The 12,713-nt window shown below is 48.9% G+C and overlaps 1 protein-coding gene across 1 annotated transcript; it reads right to left on the bottom strand.

The window, feature by feature from the left end:
• Positions 1-6,673: 6,673 nt before the first annotated feature.
• On the bottom strand, positions 6,674-7,607 carry LOC107215099 (feather keratin Cos1-1/Cos1-3/Cos2-1-like). The gene is made up of 2 exons (XM_033520084.1): positions 7,320-7,607; positions 6,674-7,000 (listed from the first exon to the last, which is right to left on the bottom strand). The coding sequence occupies exon 2, from the start codon at positions 6,977-6,979 to the stop codon at positions 6,674-6,676; it is 306 nt and encodes a 101-aa protein (XP_033375975.1). The 5' UTR covers positions 6,980-7,000; positions 7,320-7,607.
• Positions 7,608-12,713: the final 5,106 nt, after the last annotated feature.

The raw sequence follows: 12,713 nt of genomic DNA, 5'->3' as shown, positions 1-12,713 counted from the left end.
CCTGCTGTGCTGGTGACCCTGCCCGGCCCCGTCCTCAGCTCCTTCCCACAGAACACCGCCGTGGGATCCTCCACCTCCGCTGCCGTTGGCAACATCCTCAGCTGTGGTGGAGTGCCCATCAGCTCCGGGGGCTTTGACATCTCCTGCATCACCAACTGCTACGGTGGCAGCAGATGTCGTCCCTGCTAAATCTGCTTCTGGCAACGTCCTCAGGCAAGAATTTCCAGTACCTCAGAATGTAGTTCTGGGCAGGAGATAGAGCTTCTGGACATTGTCTTTATAGCATCAGGCCATTGTTCCCTTCTTGCACTTTTTTTTTCCTCTTCTTTGCTGTCTTTGTCTCCTTAAGCCAGTCTAGTGGAGACACATGACCCTTCGTCACCCTTTTGGGCAAGCAGATGCACACTCTTCAGGAGCTCCACTGCGTCTTAGTGGCAGCACCTGATGCTTTCTGTGAGCCACCTCCTTTTTTTCTTTACACTCAATAAAGTTATTTCGCATCCAAGCCTGGGCCTCTAAGTTCTCCTTTGTTCTCGAGTAAATCTTCCAGTCCACTCGTGGAAAATTGGTGGAGGAAGCAAAGAATGGGATTCCCTGCAGTGGATTTTTATTCCTGCCCTTTTCCTTGGAGGGGACAAAGTTACCCCTGACTATTCAGCAGCTAAAGACCATGAGGGAGACATCAGGCAATAGCTGTGAAGGAAAACAAGAATTTGTGTATCCAGTCCACAGCTTTATCTCTTCTTCTCCTCCACTCCCTTACCTAGTCTAGGGTCCATGGCTCCCACAAGAGCACAAGCAGATCTGATGCACTCCCTCAGTACAAGCAGGCAAAGCTTTCAAGACATGTAGAGCTGAGGTAATTCACAAGTTAGGATTGGTGCAAGTCGTATACTAAGGATACAATCTGGTAAATTACTTTTGTTGAGTTTCTGCAAATGACTTATAGCTTCAGTATTAAATCACAGCATTTCTCCCATGTATGGATGGATATAACCTGTCCATCAATGTCTACCTGACTGAAGTATTGAATTATATCTTGAATTATGGTCAAATTATGGGAAATATTAGTTAAAGTGTTGTTTTTTTTATCTGTTTTGTCTAGATGCTGTTACTGCTTGAAAATTTAAAAATAATGAGTGAGAGGAAAACTATCTCTTCTCCTCATCATCTCAGACCCCTTGTCTCATTTTTCTTCCTCCAATTCTCCATCACTTCTGCCTCTTCCTTCTGATCTGTCTCAGCCTAGTCTTTCACAGAAGAAAAAGTATTGCAGAAGCTCTTTCTCTCTCTGAAGTAAACATTTTCTTACCCTTCAGCCCAAACAGACAGGACCTTTGATAGTTGATTCAGGGGCACATCCTGAAGTCTCTCATCCCACTCATTCTTAGGGTGTCCCAGTCTCTCCTCTAGCTGGCATGTGTTGTGCAGCATGCCCTGACTATCCACTCCTCCTGCATGTTTGCAGTGCCAGGCCTTGCTCTTTTTCTCTCCCTAAACCTTGGAGACTTCCAAAAGGACAAGAAACGAGGAGCAGGATTAAACATTGTACAGGTCCCTCCAGGTGTCCTGGAGCCAGCACAGAAGGACCAGGGACTACAGGCTGTTCCCTGGAGACTCTGGGCAACATGATATTAGGTATGGAAGATCTGATTCTCTCTGGGGTTCCCTATGGGAGGTAAATGGCATTATTTTGCTGTGGGACACCTGCTGAGCTGAGGTCTCAAACCTCTTGCCCAAACATCCCCCACCCTTGCTGTTCCCATAAATATGGCTGTAGCACAGAACACAAAACAAAAAGGTGCCGTGGCAGTGTTGATGGCAGGGCTGCCGTGACTACCCTGAAGAAGCTGTCCAAAAGGACCGCTCAGGAGCACTGGCACATCCTCTGCCCGGCGAGTGGTCTCTGCTCTGGTCAGCAGGCAACGCAGGAAGAGAGACTCGAGCTCTGTATGGCATTCCACTGAGCAGTAGCCTTTATTAAAGCAGGGCCCTCAGTGAAGGGAGCCAGTGATAGCAGCTCCTGGAAGTGGGGAAAAACCGGGGTATTTATAGGTAAGGAGAGGGGAGGGGGGAAACTTGGATACATGTATCAGGGTGGATTGATAGGGAGGGAAACCAATGGGGTGCAACATATTAACATAACATAACTCAAGGACCCCTGGGAGTGACACTTTTCTCTCTCTGAGAGCAAAGTGCCTGGCCTAGGGAGAATCCCTCCAAGGGAGAGCCAGGATCTCTGAATTGACCGGTTCCTTGGTCTCCATTGAATTGGCCTCCACAACATGGGAACTTTTTTCTGCTGCTGCTTTGCATCCCCTTGTTTAGCATCTCAGAGCTTTTCCCTGCAGAATCACATTTTTCTTCCAAGCACCTTTGTCAGATTACTGTCACCCAGCAATGACAACTCAGAGGAGAGGAGAGAGCACCTTCTATTTACCTTGTTCCTACCAGACCAATAACTTTTATGCCTGTTCTGGTACCAGCTGCGGAAAGGCCAAGCCCCACAGCTGCTCTCCTATCTATACAGCAGGCTCTGGCCCCAAGCACAGCGGCCGCATCACCACGCACCTCAACACCACGGGGAAATACAGTGTCCTGAAGGTGGAGGAAGTGCAGCTCTCTGACACTGCCTTGTACCTCTGTGCTGTGACAGACACCCCGGTGCAGGGATGTTCCCTGGCTGTGTAACAACCCAGGGGAGGGATGGACGGAGAGGAGGTGTCTGTGCAGGGCTGATCTTGGGGAAAGGTGAGCTCTTCTCTTGGAGGACAATTTCCTTGGTGCACCCAGAGACCTTCAGGCCTTTATGTCAACAGCTTGAGAAGAAAGAAGGGGTGGTGGAAAAAACCCTGCTTTGGAACAGGTTTCCCTGTGCATCCCAGGGCAGGAAAGTATTTGTCATGTGCTGTGCAGGGAACACTTGTCTATTCTCCTCTCTGTGTGCTCTGCACAGCACCAAGGGCTGGCAGGAATCAATCAGAGACTCACCCGAGCCTCGTAGTCGGATCCTGTGAAAAAGGTCTGGGGGGTTTCTGCTTGTTTTCTATTTTAATAAAAGGTCTTCATTTAGTTCCCTGAGCTTTTCTCAAAACCCTATCACTCATTGCAGCTGTTGGCCAGTGGGGTAGGGCTGCAAGGCTGGCACTGCTGTACACAGGACATGTCTTGGGGCACAAGTGGTACTTGGAAGGAGGAAAAAAATATCAGGATAAATGAGAAGCACCACATCAGGAGTGAGCCAAATTACATACAGGGCCAGGAGGTGGAGGCTCTGCAGAGATGTATGAGGGCTCCTTGGCCTTATCCTGCCAGGCTCCAGAAGAGCTACCAGCTCCTATGCAGCTGCCCAGAGTTATTTTCTGTCAGACTCATCTTGAATGCAAAATATTGCATTTGAAATGCAAAACATACCATTTAATGCTATGGGCTGTGGCTTAGCTTCCTGAATGGCTGTGGTTTTATGTCCTGTTTTATTTTTATTTCAGGCACATTTCTCCAATTAACACTTTTTAGGGTTTTTTTGTTTGGTCATTTTTTGGGGGTTTTTTTGCTTGTCAAGATGAGAGGTTCAAGCAATTCTGGAACAAAATACATCAGCTTGGCCGAGTGTAGTAAAAGCAAATTATGTCAGTCTGGATCACTGCTGTGGGGCTCTTTGGTGGCCCTGTTGGGAAGGAATGACTCAGCTCCTGGATTTTGTGCTGTCCTGCCTAACAATGAACCCAGACAAATTCTGCTCCTCCTAGAGAGAAGGAACCCATGTCTGGGACCTTGTTCCTCTCCTGAAGGCTGCATCATCTCCACATGTCCACAGCAGAGGCCATTGTTCATTCTTTCACAGAACCATGGAATATGCTGAGTTGGAAGGGACCCAAAAGATCATCAAGTCCAACTCATAGCCTTGCACAGGACACTGCCAAGAGTCAGCCTATGTGCCTGAAAATGTTGTTTAAATTTTTGTTGAATTCTGTCAGGCTTGATGCTGTGTCCACTGCCCTGGGGAACCTAGTCCAGTACCTGACCACCCTCTGGACAAAGAATGTTTTTCTGATATCCAACCAAAACTTCTTCTGACATAACTTCAGACTATTCTTTTTAGTCCTGTCACCACAGAGCAGAGATCAGTGCCTTCCCCTCCTCTTCCCCTCCCAAGGAAGTTGTAGACTGAAATGAGGTCTGACCTCAATCTCTTCCTCCCCATGCTGAACAGACCAAGTGACCTCAGATGCTCCTCATAAAGCTTTCCCTCAAGGCCCTTCCCAATCCTTGTGGCCTCCTTTGGACGTGCTCCAATAGCTTAATGTCTTCTTCTAAATTGTGTTGCCCACAACTGAACTTAGGGTGAGTTCAGATTGCCCACAGTGGGACAATCCCCTCCCTTTCTCAGCTGGCAATGCTGGACCTGATGCCCCCCAGGACACTGTTGGCCCTCCTGGCTGCCAGGGCACTGCTGGCTCATATCCAACTTGCCATCAAGCAGGAGCCCCAGGTCCCTTTCCATGACACTGTTTTCCAGCCTCTTGGTCCCCAAGTACCTCCAGGGTTGCCCCATTCCAGATGGAGAATCCAGCACTTGTCCTTGTGGAACATGGTTGGTGATTGCCCAGCCCTCTAATTTGTTCAAGTCTCTCTGCAGGCTGTCCCTACTTTTGAGGGAGTTGACAGCTCCTCCTTGTTTTGTATCATACATGAACTTGCTTAGTTTCCCTTATAGTCCTGCATTCCTGTCATTTATATAGATGATGAAGAGCACTGGGCTAAAGATGAAGCACTACAGAGCCCCAACAGTGACAGGTCACCAGTGTGATGTCACCCCAGTCACCGTCATGCTTTGTGCCTGACCCATGAGCCAGTTGCTCACCCATCACATGAGGTGATGCATCCAGATGTGGGCCAGACATTTTGCCCAGAAGGATCCTGGCAGAGTATCAAAACAGTATCAACAGTATCAAAAGCTTCACTGCAGTCCAAAAAGATTATATCAACTGCCTTCCCTTGATAAACAGGTGAGTTACCTTGTCATAAAAGGAAATCAGATCTGACAAGCAGGACTTCCCTCTCATGAAGCTGTGCTGGCTGTGACTTTGCATGTTCTTGTCTCATGTGCACTTGTGTGCAGCTGGGACTGTGTGAATATATATAGGTGCAAAAATTTGTGCATGATTCCTTTCTGACATGCTTAAGTGTGTGTATGTCCATCCCTCCTTATGAGAGATTGCTCTGCTTATGTCATTAACATGCTCCACTGCTCTGCCAATAATCTCCACAGAGTACCCAGAGTCTAAAGGAACTTCTGTGTAGCTGAGCAATAACAGAACGAACCTGGCAAAGTATTATCCTCACCACAGGCACTGAAATGCAGTCTCCTCTACCTTCAATCCTGCTTTTCCTACTGCTTCAAAGCTCACACTCTGCTGATGATGATTCCTGGACCAAATTATGATGATTTCATACCAGTTTTGATCCTTAGTTTAATTCATTGTAAACAATATTAGGAATGTCTAAACATGGCTTGCAGTCCTCATTCCCTGCTTCTCCAGGTCAGGACACAGCTCTCCCAAGATCTAGGGATTTCAAAAGGATGAGGCTTACTTTATGGACAGCAGAAAGGCTAATAAGTCCTGCCAGCTTCGTCCAGGCTATGCTCAAGTGAGTTTCCTTGCACTGCAGTGTCAGTGCTGTCTGGTGTGAGACACAGCTCTGCCTCCTGTTCAAGCCAATGCCAAATGTGCCAGTGCAGTCCATCGGCCTGGTGCTGTTCCAGGCAGAGGCTGAGACCTCAGATTCAACATGTTCTGATCTAAAGGACCATGGATTTGGGAAAAGAAAGTGGTCAATGGGTATTCATCCTCACTTTTTTTGAGTCATGAAGGGGAGAGGAAGATGGAGTAGAAACCACGGTCAAATGCAAAGGTTGTTCACTGCATTCCAACTCCCATTATTCTGCAGGGGAAATTATGTCCAGGACCCTCTCACCAACGACCCCACTGGAGCTCTGACCATACTAACAGGAACACCCTCAGGAGATCATGGGGCTACTATTGCTTCAAGGCCTCCCAACTTTCTGGGCATTTGTGGGCAAAGACACATTAACACGAGGCTTGATGGTGCCTGGAAGCAGAGCAGCCAGAGGATATCTTTCTGAGCTCCAAGAGATTGTACCCTTAATAGTTTCCCCTCCATGATGCCCCAGAATTCCATTCCTCTGTGAATGGAGAAGGGTCTCCTTATGCCCTCACTGACTTCTGTGACTAAGCAACACCTTTCTGCTTTGGCATTCAGAAGAGCAACCAGAGGAAGAACCACAGAGACACAGAATTGAATGCAGCAGAACTTTAATGAAATGAAAGAAGGAAACAAAGCCACTGAAAGCAGAGGCCAGCAGCACAGGCAGCACCAAGGGCAGCAGAGAGTCTGCAATCCTTGGCTCTGGAATAGTTCCTGCATAATATCAGTCTACCTGTCCCACAAAGGGGAGAAACCAAATGGTCCCTACCAAGCCGGCCTTTGAGGAACATTGCAGCACATAGGAACCAATGCAAACAATGAAAAGGGAGAGAAAGGCAAGTTCGGTCAGCTATCCTGCAAACAGCACCCAAAACATAGATCCTCTGCCCAACGCCATGTTCTGAGTTCCTCAAGATGTCTTGTTGGGGCTTTCCCAACATCTTTAGCAGGGACGACATCTGTTGCCACCGTAGCGCCTGGTGATGGAGGAGATGTCAAAGCCCCCAGAGTTGATGGGCACTCCGTCAGAGCTGAGGATGTTGCCAACAGCAGCCGAGGTAGATGATCCCACCACGGTGTTCTGTGGGAAGGAGCTGAGGATGGGGCCAGGCAGGGTCACCACCACAGCAGGAGGCTCAATCACAACGGTGGAGCTCTGGCACTGCCTGACACAGCACTCATTGCAGCTGTTGGCCAGCGGGGTGGGACCACAGGGCTGGCAAGGACGGCACTGGGTGTTGCAGGACATGTCTTGAGGCCACAGGTACACCTGGCAGAGAGAACAGAGAGAAAACAGAGCACGAGGCTGGGTGGGTTATCCAATCACAAAAGAGCCAAGACCATCGTGAGTGGGAAGCTGGAGACTGGGCCAGGAGCCCTGAAAAGAGCAACCTGACCCAGGAAGTTCTCTCCCAGCTCATAAAGCAAAAGGCACCACTGTCACCAGCCTCTCTCTATGCCAGCCTCCTCCCCACTTTCCTCTCTCATGACCAAATGCTCCAATCCCCAAACATGAGAAAGCCAATTTGAGATGTCCACCATGTGGAGATCTCACTTTGGAAGAGAAAGAGAAAGGGCTTCAGACTCACCTGGTTCCCAAGCTGAAGGAAGCAAGAGAAGTGGATGAGGGAGCAGAGACTTGGGCTGCCTTTTATACCTGCCCTTCACTGCCACAGGACCAGGGGCAGTCTTTGCAGAGGTAACAATTTCCCAGCAAGCTCATCTTGAATGCAAACCAGCACACCTAATGATATGGGCTGTGCTTTCATTTCCTTCACTGCTGCCTTTTCATTTCCAGGTTTGTTCCATGCTCGTTCCCCAATGAAGGCTTCTTCTGATCCCTGGGATTAAAGGCCCCAGGATTTCTAAGGCAGGAATGCAGCAGTGCAAGCAGAAGACTCAGTTTATGTACTGCATGGGTCCAGACCAGGCAAGTGATGCTATCCTGATCACTCTTCTGGGACTGTTTGAAGTGTTGTTTTCAGGAAGAAACTGCAACACTCATAGAATCATAGAATCATATAATCATAGAATGGCTTGGTCTGGATTGAACTCCTTCATAAAAAAAAGCAGTGACACTCACTAGATAAAGTTGTTCCAAGCCCCAACCAGGCTGGCCTTGAACACTTCCAGGTATGTGGCAGCCACAGCTTCTGTGAGAAGTTCCATTGCCTCACCACCATTTGAGTAAGGAATTTGTTCCTAACATCTGATCTGCATCTTTCCTCTTTTAGGGAAACCATTCCACTTTGTCCTATAAGTATGTGCCTGTGAAAAAAGTCAGCATCAATGTTTTTGTGAGCCCCCTTCACATACTGACAGGCCTCAGCCTTTGAGGTTTCCTCAAAGCCTTTTCTTCTCCATGTGGAACCCCAACTCTCTCAGCCTCTCTTCATAGGAGAGTTGCTTCAGCCCCCTGAGCATCTTTGTGGCCTCCTTCAGATCTGCTCTAACATCTCCATATCTTTCTTGTGCTGAAGGCTCCATGTCTGAACCCAGGTGGGGTGTCACAAGATCAGAGCAGATGAGGAGAATCACTGCCCTCAACCTGCCAGTCACGCCTTCTGTAATGCAGCCCAGGATGCAGCTGGCTTTCTGGGCTGCAAATGCAAACTGTTGGCTCATGTCCAGATTTTCATCTACCAGAACTCCCAAGTTCTTCTTCACAGGTCTGCTCTCAATGACTTCATCTCCCAGTCTGAACTCATGTCTGGGATTTCCTGATGCAGGTGCTGCACCACACTCTTGAACTTCGTCAACTTCATCAGGTTCTTATGGGCCCACTTCTCAAGTCTCTCCAGGTCTCCCTGGATGGAAATCTCCTGTAGTGTCAGCTGTACTGCTCAGCTTTGTGTCATCTGCAAACATGCCAAGGGGGCACTTGATCTAATATCCCTGTGATTGAAAACGATACAAAAAAGTCTCAAGACAGAGCCTCGAGACATGCCCCTCTTTGCCCTGACTCCATGTGGTTATAGAGCCACAGACCAAAGCTGTGTCCACCCAGCCATTTTCATATTCACAACAGTACACCCATCAAATCCATGTGTATTGAGTTTGTATGGCCTGGTTTTGGTAGCAGAAGGGCTACAGGGCTTCTGTGAAAAGTTGCTGGAAGCTTCCTTGCTGTCCAGCAGAGCCAAAGCCAGCTGGCTCCAGGAGAGGCCCATAGCTGGCCAAGGCTGAGCCCATCAGAGGTGGAAGTGACACCTCAGGAATAACATGTTAAAGAAGGAAAAAATTATTGCACAGGTGTAGTTGTGGTCAGGGAATAGCAGAGTAAGAATATGTGAGAGAAAACAGCTCTGCAAACACCAAAATCAGTGGAGAAGGAGGAGCAGGAGCTGCTCCAGGCTCCAGAGCTGAGATTCCACTGCAGCCCATGGGGATGCCCATGGCGAGGCAGCTGTGCCCCTGCAGCCCACAGAGGGCATGGGGGTGCAGAGATGCACCTGCAGCCCTTGGAGGAGCTGACACCAGAGCAGGAGCATGTCTGAGAGAAGGCAATGACCCTGGAGGAAGCCTGTGCTGGAGTAGAGTCCTGGGAGGGACCTGTGGAGAGATGAGCCCATGTGGAGAAGGTTTGCTGGAATGATTGTGACCCTGTAAGGGTTCCTGAAGGACTGACCCTGTGGAAGAGTGACCCACATTGTAGCAGTTTGTGGGGAACCATAGCCTGTGGGAAGGATTCATTTTGGAGAAGTTAATGGACAACTTCTCCCAGTGGGAGTGACCCCACCCTGGAGCAGAGGAAGGATTCCCACTCCTCTCCCTGAGCAGCAGCAGGAACAACCTGTGATGAATTGACCATAAGCCCCATTCCTGTCTCCCTGCTCTGCTGGGGGGAAGGAGGAGGTAAAGCTGGGAAGGAAGGGGAGGTAGGGGGAAGACGTTTGGTTTTTTGGGGCTTTTTTACAAGACTTATTTTGCTTCTCATTATCCTCCTCTGATTTTGTTGGTAATAAATTCAATCAATATGCCTTAGTTGAGTCTGTTTTTGCCTGATACTTGCTAAGAGATGTCTTCCTGTCCTTAACTCAAGAACCATTGTTATATTTTTCTCTCCCTTGTCCTCTTGTAGAGGAGAGTGATAGAGTGGCTTTGGTGGGTGCCTGGCATCCAGCCAGGGTCAACCCACTACACCATCTCTCCAATTTGGAGGTAAGGATGTTGTGTGGACTATGTGGAAGGCCTGACACGAGTTTAGGTAGATGACACTGGCCAGTCTTTCCTTGCTGACTGTTTCAGTCACTCCATCATTAAAGGCTACCAGATTGCTCAGACTTGCCCTAGGAGAAGCCTTGCTGGCTGTTTTAGATTGCTTCCTTGTCCCAAATATGACTTAGAGTTGCTTTCATGAGGATCTGCCCCATGATCTCCCCAGGCACAGAGATGAGCCAGTCTGTGATTCCCTGGGCCTTTTGTATTGCCTCCTCAAAAATCCAGTCTGCTGCTGGATGCCCAAGGACTCCCATGCATGAGGAGAGACCATGTCCTTCCCTATCCCTCCCTCCTCAGCTCACCCTGATGGTGATTTGTTGTTGTCTCCCCATACGTGTGCAGGGTCTGACCCCATCCTACCTAACTCTGCCCTCAGGAAAAACTTCTGGCTTGTTTTGACTTGTCCACTCTCTGAGCAGTCTGTGAGTACACAAACAATGCCATGAGCTTGCCTGGGGCCTTGCCCTTCCCCACAAGGCTCCAGCCCTGCTGTGGCTGTCTCCTGGTGTCCTCAGAAGAGTTCACAGTAGGGTGTGTTCCTACATGTGTTCATGTCTGGTGCAACCAGACTTGTGTGAATGTATCACAGGTGCATGTTTAACAGGTGTATATGAACATGTGTCCTTTTGTGTCCCTCCTCACAAATAGATCATGCTGCTTGTGGCAGGGACACTCTCCATGGCCCTGTTCATGAGCCCTGCAAAGCAGCAGGAGCTCAAGTGTAGCTGAAAGGTAATGGCATCAGCCTCCTAGAAATCTCTCCAAAGAGAAGCACTGTAATTAACCCATTTCCTGAACCCTCCTTCTCCTGATACTCCAAAGATCATACTCCACTGATTATGATGCCAGGCCCAAAAAAGGATGACCAATTTAGATTTTTTATTTAGTTCAGTGTAACAGGATTGGGGATGCCTCAGCATGATGGGCAGTCCCCCTCTGCCTGCCTCACCAGGTCAGGACACAGCTGCTAGAGAGTTCAAAAGGATGGGGTTTGCTTTGTCCTGGAGAAAGAAAAAGGAATCCTACTTTCCTTGTTCAGGCTGTGTCCAAATGGATCTGCTTCCAGTGAATTGTTGGTGCTTCCATGTGTGGGACACAGCCTTCCTTCGTGCCAAAGCCAATGTCAAATGTATTCATCCAGCTCATCAACCCGGTGCTGTGTCAGGCTGATCTCAGCCCAAACAGGTACTGAATTAAAGAATCACAGTACATGTTATTGGTGTGCACTGCACTGGAAGGACAGAGGCATTGTGCTGCACAGGGAAAGCCAATAAACAGGGTTACTGGGCAGATGGGCACCAGCAGGGGATGCCCCAGCAGTCTCTCTGTGGTGCAGGTGTCACAGTGTCCCCAGGCAGGAGCGGTGCTTGTGCCCTGGCTCTGTGGAGCAGAAGAGAGTGGGGGACTCCAAGGGTGCCAGGTAGAGCAAGAAGCTGGATTGCCCCTATATTAGCAATTTACCCAGTGACAGCAGTGCAGGTCTTGTGGGTGAAAAGGTGAGGCTGGGCATCACAAGAACATGTCCATTGGTCAAAGAGATGGAGGAGTTCAGAGATTCTTCCCTAAATCTCCAGCAGAAAGTACGTGCAGGGAACTTTCTGTGTTGGCCCCTTCACGTTTCAGCCCTTGTTTTGAGCTTAGCTTTGCCTTCATCAGCTCCTTCCCTACATTCAGGGAACTGTAGACATCTGAGATGTCCCAACCTTTTAATCACTTAAGCTGAGGGTGGAAGTCGAAAAGGAAATTTTGGAGTATCCCTGAAAAAACCCCAACATTTAAATATCTGCATTAATAGTGAAGCCAGATGTTCTTCACAGAAACTTGGGCATTAATGCCATGACCGTGTCAGGGAAATGAAGAAGAATGTTTTACACTAGTCAGCCCCGTTTTCTCTAGGGACACTCTGTGCCATGCTGTCATCAGCCCTGTTACCCACCACCTGTAAAATGTGAAGGGATGGCTAAAAAGCAGGGCTTCCCAACAGGTATGCACAGGGTACAGACATTCTGCAGCCTGCAGAACTTGGCTTACACAGCTCCCATGAATCTGATTGCCAAGAGAGATGTGTTCAATGCCCCGTTTCCTCTGTCACCCTGACCGGCCATTGGTCAAACAGGCAAGAGGAGGCAATGTCATCTAAGGATTTCGTAACCTCACTTTCTGGAAGAAAAGGACATCTGTCTGCACTCCAGACTCCAAGATGAGGAAAGGGCAATTTACACAGTCTCCATTGTGGATGGATGGATGGATGGATGGATGGATGGATGGATGGATGGATGGATGGATGGATGGATGGATTCTGTTTATCCAGCCCTGCCTGACTGAGGCCTCTGATGTGCTTTTGATCAAAACAGTTCTCAAGAGCATCAGACTAAGCAAGAGGGATGTTTGTGAACAAAACTTCTCTGCACAGACAGCTCACAAATACTGCTGAGTGTACCCAGAATGACTTTACACAGAGCTTTTCTGGAGCAGTGCTGGTCCTTACACAGCAGAGCATTTGAGGCCCTGAGCCTGAGCAGAGCTGCTCCACCTGTGGTTGGGAGTGACAAGGTATCACTGAGAAGTGAAGGGTCTGTGGGCATTCATTACTGTCCTTGGATTGCCCTGGCCCATCAGGGTTCATGGGGACTGCAGTGTGTGACCCAGTGTGGTTAATCCCAGCACTGACTTGGGAATGATGCCAGGCCTATGTGCCTGCCAAAACCTGGGCCCTGCCACGGGCCTTAAGTGTGGTGGTAAGCCAGCAATGAGGAACTGAT

Source organism: Parus major, chromosome 27 (genome assembly GCF_001522545.3).
Source record: "Parus major isolate Abel chromosome 27, Parus_major1.1, whole genome shotgun sequence".
NCBI classification, from domain to species: Eukaryota; Metazoa; Chordata; class Aves; order Passeriformes; family Paridae; genus Parus; species Parus major.
Note: the sequence above shows the minus strand (reverse complement) of the source record. Positions and strands in the feature narration are given on the sequence as shown.